Source organism: Danio aesculapii, chromosome 6 (genome assembly GCF_903798145.1).
Source record: "Danio aesculapii chromosome 6, fDanAes4.1, whole genome shotgun sequence".
In the NCBI taxonomy this organism is placed as follows: domain Eukaryota; kingdom Metazoa; phylum Chordata; class Actinopteri; order Cypriniformes; family Danionidae; genus Danio; species Danio aesculapii.
Window position 1 is genome coordinate 26,764,709 of NC_079440.1, and position 10,174 is coordinate 26,774,882.

At 35.7% G+C, this 10,174-nt stretch overlaps 1 protein-coding gene and 1 long non-coding RNA gene across 2 annotated transcripts; one reads left to right on the top strand and one right to left on the bottom strand.

The window, feature by feature from the left end:
• The first annotated feature begins 35 nt into the window (after positions 1–35).
• utp6 (UTP6 small subunit processome component) lies at positions 36–6,640 on the top strand. The gene is made up of 19 exons (XM_056459859.1): positions 36–584; positions 674–758; positions 915–956; positions 1,070–1,162; positions 1,260–1,307; positions 1,431–1,494; positions 1,618–1,736; positions 1,882–1,959; positions 2,046–2,127; positions 2,208–2,289; positions 2,394–2,569; positions 2,697–2,776; positions 4,251–4,328; positions 4,448–4,627; positions 5,554–5,634; positions 5,798–5,907; positions 6,018–6,084; positions 6,176–6,248; positions 6,338–6,640. The coding sequence occupies exons 1-19, from the start codon at positions 493–495 to the stop codon at positions 6,490–6,492; spliced, it is 1,785 nt and encodes a 594-aa protein (XP_056315834.1). The 5' UTR covers positions 36–492; the 3' UTR covers positions 6,493–6,640.
• A 423-nt stretch (positions 6,641–7,063) lies between these two features.
• Positions 7,064–9,769, bottom strand: LOC130230713 (uncharacterized). Its single transcript, XR_008837975.1, has 2 exons — positions 9,635–9,769; positions 7,064–7,904 (listed from the first exon to the last, which is right to left on the bottom strand). It is a non-coding gene; the product is annotated as an uncharacterized LOC130230713 (long non-coding RNA).
• Between the last annotated feature and the right edge of the window lie 405 nt (positions 9,770–10,174).

The following is a 10,174-nucleotide window of genomic DNA, read 5'->3' on the forward strand; positions in this document are numbered from 1 at the left end:
GAGGAGACAAATTGCCGCCAAGAATGTTTTGGTTCTGGGAAGAGAGAGGATCGGTTACGGTGCAGCTGCACGGGTTACAGCTATGAACATACAATAGCCAACACTTTAAGTGAATCAAAAAAGTTTATCAAAATTGAAAACAAGAATGTGTGTTGTTTAATAGTTCTAGGGCAACTTTGAATGGTTTGAACCACTTTAAATGCTTACATCTGCATGCAGGTTTTATATATGTGCGTGTGGTAGTTTCAAAACGAAATTATGTAAAGGAAAATGTTATTAGTATTCTGAATTATAACGTTACCATTAAACAGATTTTTTTAAAATAAAAACTATGGATCCAAAATTCGAGTGCAGCGTTCCTGTCGGATTTTTTTAACCGATGAGCATCCGGATGTAGATCATTTGACAGCTTCCTGTCTACACGTGTGTTGGGATGTGAATGCGCTGTGTATCTTAAGTATTTTGCAAAGCCTCCCATAAACTGATTTAGAAATGGCAGACATTGTACAACAACGATTAGAGGACCGAATACCAGCGCTTGAACAACTAGAGAGAGTCGGTTTGTTCACCAATAAAGAAGTCAAGTGAGTATATGTTCACGCACACAGAATAGATAGGCTGGAATGGTGCTTCTCTAGAGAGAAAGTTTCCTCAAAAAGGGCTTTTGTTTCAGGTCCATGTTGAAAAGATCTACTGCACTTGAATATAAGCTACATCGAGCAATTCAATGTAAAGATGACTTCATTACGTACATACAGGTCTGTATTAACAAATTGCTTTTTGTACTTTAATGTGAAAAATTTGCATGGTGTAGCATGGAATTTGTAAATAACTTTTGGTCCAATAGCTGTTTGGTCCAAAAAAGCTCAACATATGATATCGTTTGTTTTTTGTTTTTATCCTTGTGAAATCAGTTTGAAATAAACACTCTGGAACTTATCAAGAAGAGAAGAGCCGTGAGTAGAGATTTCAGTTCTGTTATTTATTTATTTATTGTTATCTGTCTCTTTCAGTAATTAGAACAGCAGACCTACATTACTTTAAGTGAACTGTACTGTTCTGCTTTCAGAGAATTGGTTACCATTTTAAACGTGAAGAAATTGAGTATCCCATCATTCACCGCATAAACAGTGTTTTCAGAAGGGCGACAACCAAATGGCAGGTTGGACAATAAGAAATGATAACTTCCGTTTTAAACTGATGATGGCCATTTTTTGATTCAAATGTATTTTTGATTCCATTAAATGCTTGTCTTGTAGGAAGATGTGCAACTCTGGCTTTCTCAGGTTGCCTTTAATAAGAAATGGGTATGTGCTTTTGTTATTAAATGCGAAAAACCTTATCAATTTTGAAGAAATGTAATGATGCTAATGTGTTTGTCTTAAAAAAAAAAAAAAAACCTAATCTTGTTATTTTTGTCTTTCAACAAGGGCTCAAAGACTCAGCTCAGCAAGGTTTTGTCATCCATGTTAGCTATCCATCCTGACAAACCAGGTAAACTTGAGTAAACTAGAAGTTTAGGGGTTGGGTTTATTGTCAATTATTAATATTAATGTAGTTTAAATGTGTAAGCAGTTTTATACAGATGACTAAAAATTTATTGCTGTTTTCTTGTAGCTCTGTGGATAATGGCTGCTAAATGTGAACTGGAGGACAGGAACTCCTCAGAGAGTGCCCGGCATCTTTTCCTCCGTGCCCTACGCTTTCATCCAGAAAATAAGAAAGTCTACCAGGAGGCGAGCCAACATTACTTTTGAGCAACTAATGTTATAAACAGAACACTATGATGTTTGTGTGTATTTATATATATATATATATATATATATATATATATATATATATATATATATATATATATATAACTATTGTATGTGTGTACAGTATTTCCGGATGGAGCTTATGCATGCTGAGAAGATGAGGAAACAGCAACAGGAACTGGAGCAAGCTAAAATAGATGTGGTAGGTTAATGGGTGTTCATCTGGAGTCTTTGCCTTTTGAAATTAAAATGCATGTTTTAATGCAAAAACGTCTTTCCCTAATTTAGGGGGACTATACATTTTCTCCAGAAATCTTGAGTGGAAAACTTGCTGAAGTAATATACCGAGATGCTACACAGAAAATTAAAGGTTGGTTAAATTTCAACATAACTGTTTAATATTATTAGCTGTTTGTTGTTATATTGTGCTTATCTGTCTTGTGTTATCAGGGGCCGAATTCGTCTTGTCCCTGCTACAAATCGCTGCCATCTTTGACTTCACAAAGGAACTACAAGACACTATCCTGCAAGAGTACTGAGTTGTTTCCCCTTTTGCCTTCTTTCTACATCTTTATTGGCAATTTGCAATTCCAATTTTTTTGGAAAAAACATGACATTGGAATTCTCTCTGTTCAGTCTGCAGAGTCAACATAACGATGATTGCCTGATGTGGGATTTCATGGCTAAGCGTGAGCTGGATTCTGCTGGTGCCCCAGAGCTGCAGTCTGCGAAAGGAAGAGCTTCTGATACGGACCGCAGAGAAGAGCGCTGCTGTTTAGTTTATGAGGAGGCTCTAAAGAGCTTAAATTCTGGTAATAATGATGCAACAGAGACATGTTAAGAATTTGCATATACAAATGCTTAGTTTTAGGCATGGAAGAAGAGTTTATTTTCATTGTTCTGTGCCTATTTATGTGCAGTTAAATTTTTTTTTTGTAGAGGCCATGTGGACGTGTTATGTCACATTTTGTTTTGAGAGATATAAGAGAAAGACAAACGTCACTGAACTCAAGGAAAAGGTAACGAATCTTGTCTTTTCTTTATTTGATTTAAGAAGTAATACCTGGGCTCCGTTTTTCATACCCACCTTAAAAGATCTAAGACAGGTGTGACCAAACTCGGTCCTGGAGGGCCGGTGTCTTGCATAGTTTAGCTCCAGCTTCCTTCAACACACCTGCCTGGAAGTTTTAGTATACCTAAAAGGAGCTTAAGGTGTGGTTAACTGAGGTTGGAACTAAAATATCCAGGACACCAGCCCTTCAGGACCAAGTTTGGGCACCCCTGGTCTAAGAGAATTCGGCAGATCCTGGATCTTTTAATCTTGATAACTGATCTCTGGCTAATTTGTTTTATCAATCAAGTTTGTAAATCAGATTAAAATATTTTGATGAATTGATCTGAGACTGCTCCGTGTGCTCGTGTTAGTTGTTGTAAATGAACAGTTTATTAATGATATGCAAGAGCTGTCTACATTTGTTGGCTTTACACTTTTTTTTATGTGTCAACAGTTTAGCAATTTTACTTTTTTTACATTTAGAGAGGATTTTCTTCAGGATGGCATGAAGTTTCATAATCTCGTGGTTTAAGGCATAACTTGTTGTTTAAATTAATTTAGCATTTTAATATTTGAGATGTGTCCATCTCTTGTGCTGCATCAAATCTCCTGTATATTAGCTCTCAACATTTTACCGTACAAGATTGCATCACATATTTATTCTCTCACAAAAAAAAAACAGAGAAAGAGAAATGTCTCAAGGAGAATAGTGGCTTGTATTTTATCATACACTTTCAGAAATTTTACTAAACTGGTGCAGTGACTTTTCAAGGTGTGAAAGGACCTAAAGTGTACATATAAGTCACTTAAAGTAGAAAAATGTTCTCTTTGAACCCCTTGAAATCCTATCACTCTGTCACCATGTTTGTAACTTATATTGCATGTAGAGTGTAGATTGCATAAATTTATACAAACGTTTATTCTGATTTATTCCCCAAAATATATATTTTCCCCAATTTAATACAGTACTCTTGTGAGAACATATCAGCAGTCGGTAGAATACATTCTTTCAGTATCACCTACGCTTGAAATGCCACAGTCTAATCTTGTTTATATGAAAAAAAGTGTGCTCCTGGAAGAACTAAACTGTCCTGAATTGTGCCAAATAGTCAATAATGGGATCCAGTTTACTGCGTTATCCACATACGAAGAACAGACCCCCATTTTGCAGAATAAATTCACAGCAAACAAATCTTTTTTTAGTAGGTTTATCATCAGGCTAATCCCCAATAAGTGTTTACGATAAGCTCAGTTTTTAATTGAAGGAAAGATCCATGGTTTGAACTATTTGTCATAGTGTAAGAAAATAAGTCAATTATTCATATTATTTTTGATCATTTACTTCACTAAAGTTGGTTGTTATTTGTCTATTTTATTTTTAAGTTGTTTTGAATTCAGAGTTCAGGTCTTTAATTTATTGTTATTCTTCTCTTTGTCAGAGAAAGGAAAGATTACTCCGAGTCTTACAAAGTGCTCACAATGCACAGCTTTTGCAGGAGACTTTCTACAAGAACTGGGTAATGCACACAGTTAACAGTTCTCATAGAAACACTTTTTTTTCTTACACACCCCTTACGCAGCAGTGTGTTAAAATGGTGCTTGTAATGTAGGCCACTTTCATCCCCTCAAAACACAGCTCCAGGTCCTGCTGTCATTAGGGGATACAATATCTGCTACCCAGATTGCCACCACAGCAGCCCAGCGATTCAGCCAATCAGTGGAAATGTGGAGCTTCAGCCTTCAGACATTGGTCCATCTGAAAAGTCCAGAGGCAGGACCTCTATTCCAGGAAGCCCTGAAACACGTCAGTCCCAAGGTAGAAGTTGTGCCACAGCTGACTCTAAGTGGGGCATCGTACTGCAATAACTGACTTGCTCTAATTAGTCAACATTAATAAATTGTCTTCTGTAGTTATTCATTTTTTTTTCTTTTCTTTTGTGGGCTATAACAAAACGCTATGCAAGTAATTCTTAAATGTAGCTTTTTGTACTTTTTATACTTTATCAGTTAACACATTCTCTGGACATCAAACTCCATAGCTTGTTGCTTGCACCACACTCTACTCTTTGAGCTACAGCAAAGTTAATGCCAAATATATCTAGTAAAGGTTTTAAAATTCTAAAACATTAAAATTCAGTCCTGCACGTTTCTTATCCACAACACTGTTTAGTAAATCAGCTAGTGAGAAGTTGCCACATGTACAGGATTATGAATCCTGTAGTTGCATAACTCCACAAAGACATTGTCCAATCACAGTGTAACATGAGGCTATCCACATTTTTCTTATGCCCTGTGATGCTGTGCATGAATAATGGGAGTAGCGTCCCTATAGCTGTAAAAAAAAAAAAACTATTTCAGCCAAGTGTTAAAAAAAGGCTTTACAAGTTACAGTAAAATGTATCATATATATATATATATATATATATATATATATATATATATATATATATATATATATATATATATATATATATAATATATATATAATATATGGAGGAGTCAATGATAATTTTTTTTCATCAATTATATTATCAACTGTAATCTCAGAGTTTCTGTTTATGTGACAATGTAATGAACCTTACATACTGCAGCATGATGGATCAAGTTTGATTTTGAAAACTTTAATACCTTTTCTTAAATTTCATTCTTATGTCACTTTGGATAAAAGCAGATATAGCTTTGGATATAGCAGAAGATCAGACCCAATAATATTATGTCTAACCCTCTGTGTATGTTCAACAGGAAAGTCTGCCAATATGGCAGCTGCAGGCCGATTGGAGTATGGCCTCACAGATGCCAAAAGAAACCGAGGCATTCTTTCAGGTGGGACATAATATAAAAACTTTTGCAAGATGAGTCAACAAGATTGAAAATATATCTGTCGGTCAGTGTGTAATCTACAAAATGTTTATTGATGTAATTCAGATTTCAACAGTAAACTAATAGTAATGCATCATATTATCTGGTTTCTTCTAATCCTTTGCAGAAAGGGATCTTGTCCCCAGTTCCTGCAGTGTCAGCTGCCATGAAGGAAATATACCTTGAATGGTCATACAAAACTGGTGGTTACAAAAGGGCCAGAAAAACCTTTGTAAGGTACACATCAAAACGGCTAAGAGACTGAGGCCACAAGTAAAATGCTTGTCATTTTTTCTGATTCAATGGAATTGTTTTCATCACATTATTATTGTTTTTTTTTTTTTTAGCTTACATGAACACAGACCCTTTACTAAGGCATTCTTCCTGCAGATGATTCGGATTGAGAAAGAGCAGGTAAATTGATGTAGCACTGGTGGGATGTATTATGTATAGTAGCCTGTTTGTTAATCTAATATTTTACTATTTTATTTATTAATATGCTCAGGAGACTCCAAAGATGAGTAACCTTAGAGATTGCTATGAGCGAGTTCTTCGTGAGTTTGGCTCTTCAGATGAAAGTGAGTGATTTATTGATTTGCTTTTAAACTTTTAAGTCCCTTTCATGTTTTTGCATTTTTAACTGAACAAGGATATAATTTTGTTTTAGGTCTCTGGATTGACTACATTAAGGAAGAGTTGGGAAGGCATGGTAACCCAGAGAACTGCGGAAAAGTCCACTGGAGGGCTGTTAAGACCCTTGATGGAGAAAGTGTTGAGCGTTTTACCACTCAGTACACATTGCTGCAGACTGGCAACATTTAAAACCAATATGATTCTTTAATGAATAGCTCTGTTCATGTTTGGAGCACAAATGCTGGAATTAGTGAAGGCAAACTTAACAATTTTTTCTTAACTTTGGTGCATAAAGTTGTACTTTCCTGTTGCTTTAGAAATAAACATTTTAACATGTTGTTGTTGTTGTTGTTGTTGTCTTCAAATGTGAAATGCTTTGTATTGTGGAACATTCTGGCTTTCATCAACACACAAAGCAAAAACAAACAAACTGGAAACAGCAGTGAAATTGTGCAAACTGTAGAAGGTGGCATCAATTCAGTCAGAATAATCAGAATTTTGGATAATATAGTCCAGGAATGGGCAAACTAGATTCAGGAGGACCAGAAAAGATTTGCTCCAACACTAATCAAACACGCCTGAACAAACTAACCAGTGACTTCAAGATCACTAAATTAAGTTGGTGCAAAACTTTGCAGGACACCGGCCCGCCAGGATCAAGTTTGCCCATGCCTGATCTAGACAATTGGCTATTATGTAACAGAAAAAAAAAAAATTCCTTCAGTGAATAGATTATGAATAAAGATAAAAAAAACGTGTCACTGATTTCACATTTTAATGTTAAAGTAATAATCTTGACACCTACAATTAGTCGAATATATCATGAATAAGGACACTTTATTAATTTAATCTGTCACTGATTTATTTTAATAACAAATAACAATTGATTTGGTAAAAGGCTGTATGAGATGTCATAGATTAGCAGGAAGCTGTGCTTAGCCATTCAGTTAAACATGGTTTTAAACTCGCATGTACTAAAGCTGACTCCATTTACAATAGCAGCAAACAGGTTAAAACGCCTGCTGATCCAGTGGTTATTTTTTGCGTTTGTTCAGCTTTTACCAGCGTTCGTTTAGAACCTTGAGCATGTATAATCCCTGAATCCTTCCTTTTACCATAATGGAAAAAAGTAGTAGCTTTTTTTTTTTTTGTTTTACCAGATCACATCGACTTCAAAGTCATAAAAATTAGGTAGGATCAGAAAAGTTGTCATGGATTAGGTAAAAGACAAGCTTGAAAAAAGATGTTCAATTCCCTTTTAGGTGAGCTTGATATAAACATGTTACCATGGTCACCACTGTTGTCTATGAGGCTTTGTAAATGACCAGTAAAAGTCCTGAGTCAGTGCTTCCTTAGCAGAATATAGGTGAAAAGTGCTACAAGTCCAGCAGACAGCAGGCCGATGACACACTGGTGGATGGTTATGGCACTTTCCAGTGAATGAATGCGTTCTTCCATAGCACTGGTGTGGATGTAGTCATAGATTGAAGCCCCGATGCTCCACACCGCCCAAACTGCATCCACCAATGCCCTCATTGTGGGAGACACCATTGAGTGTGCGGCTTCCCCACAGTGTGGGATCCTCACTCACCTGCCTCCCCCTGAGGGACAGAGAGAATCACAACAATCATGCTGATAGCACGACAAACAAGCTGATCATAGATATCAGAATAATGTTTTGATTTGAGAAAAACAAAACAAGGATGCATGTTACGATTTAAATGTTTGACATGTACACATTTAGTATGGGAGGTAGGGCTGCACAATATTGAAAAATTTGGACATTGCCATATTCTGTTTTTCTGCGATATACAATTCCCCCCAGATGACTTGAATAGCTTTAATCAATAATTTAAAATTACATACTCTTAAATAAATCATTAAAAAACATTTTATTAAAGTCACAAACGCTATTTTGTTGTGAATAAATACTTTAAACTCCTGAAATTTTCACACAAAGTACTTAAAATCTTTTGCTTTATTATGGAAAAACTGCATTTGCTTCACAAAGCTCATCGCCTGTTCTGAAATGTGTCTGAAGTATATAACCAACTCAACATTGCGATATCGATGCTGAAATGATATATTGTGCAGACCTAACGAGAGGAGACTAACACAAAGCTGACTCACCTGAGTTTTCAAGCATCTCTCAACCTCTCTAACTCCTCACTGTTTACAAGAGGGTGTGTTCAGTACAACATTTGAGCCTTTTCCTATCAATCTGTTTAAAAGTAACTGTGAACTACATATATTGTATACATTTACTGTTGTATGGACCCTCCTTTGTGATCATTTATTATTTATATATAATTGTGTGTGTATGGATGTTTCCCATTGATGGGTTGCAGCTGGAAGGGCATCCGCTGCGTAAAACATGCTGAATAAGTTGGCGGTTCATTCGCTGTGGCGACCCCAGATTAAAGGGACGAAGCCGAAAAGAAAATGAATGAATGAACAATGGAAGTAAACTGCCATCAAAATTATTTGGTTACTAAACATTCCATCTTCAATCTTTTGCTTTAAAGTTATTCAACGTAGAAGGAATCGCAATGCATTTGGAAAAGGATGCAAGATTGTATATTTATGCATCACAACAAATACAGAGACTTTCAAATCTATCTACACTTTCAGTTTGTGACTCTGGAATGAGACTGCTTTATTGTCATTAAAAGAGCAGCTGCACTATTGCGTTCTGTGAATTTGCATATGAACATAGCTAATGAAACAAAGAACACGTCTTTGCTGTTCTATGGTGCGGGCATTACCTTTCTTATTAAAAAATAGACAATAGCATATGCATTCTGTATCACCCAAAGAAAGCTTGCAAATGAAACGAGATGACGTTTGATTATATTGTTTTAGTGGCTATTACAGCGTAATAGTGGCTTAACTTACTGTATGCATACATGACTGAATGAGCCCAAGTAGGCTACATCAGGCAACTCCTCATGTTTACAAGTGTAAAAGAAGTGTGACATGACATCTTTCACAACGACATCAACATTTAACCTTAATTTTGAGCACAATTTAGTAGCACTGTCGACATAATCAATTTAAAATAGCCACGAGAGATTGCAAGTTACAACAACTTTGCACTGATTTACAGGCCATTTTCTGCCCATATTAGGCCGGGCATATATCTCTCAATTGGTAAAATCGCCATCCGTGCTGATTTAGATTTAATATATGTGATCTAGTACTAGAGAGGTTCTGGTGGAGGCATATGAAGACATTTTATAAATGATGAAAGGCGTCAGACAGATGCACAGACAAACATCAGCTGACATCCCTGCTTGCACAAACAACGCGACGAACAATCATGGAGACTCACCGAAGGATCGTCGATGTTAGCCGAATAACCAACGCAATATAAACGATCATTCGTATACTATATTCTGTGATAATATAACAGACCCTTTGACAAAAATACACGATCTTCTGCCGCAAGCCCGAGCGGGCTGGCGTGATGACGACATGCGGAGGGCGTGTCTTCCTTTTAGAATCAATTAATTAAATCAATGGACAAACAATAAATGTCACTAAATATATTGGGGTCGGGGAAAAGATCGGAGGAATGATCAGCAGCAGAAAGTTAGGGAGGATTTGCAAACACAAATGCTCTATTTAAATCTGCATTTATAATGTTTTAATTAATGTTTTTGTGCTTTTTACTATATAGCCTAAAAAAGAGATGCGTAATAAAAAGATACAAAAATAAAATTATATATATATATATATATATATATATATATATATATATATATATATATATATATATATATATATATATATAGGATTAAATATCTTGGCATTGTAATCACTAAAACCATAGATTGGATAGGAGGTTGCAAAGGGAAATCTCTATTTTTGA

What these genes read in the sequence shown, in the direction of transcription:
- utp6 (XM_056459859.1), top strand. Translation starts at nt 493, where the DNA reads ATGGCAGACATTGTACAACAACGATTAGAGGACCGAATACCAGCGCTT. An exon ending in ATAAGAAAGTCTACCAGGAG is followed by an intron (nt 1,737 to 1,881) that starts GCGAGCCAACAT and finishes ATGTGTGTACAG; the next exon opens with TATTTCCGGATGGAGCTTAT. An exon ending in CAAGACACTATCCTGCAAGA is followed by an intron (nt 2,290 to 2,393) that starts GTACTGAGTTGT and finishes CTCTCTGTTCAG; the next exon opens with TCTGCAGAGTCAACATAACG.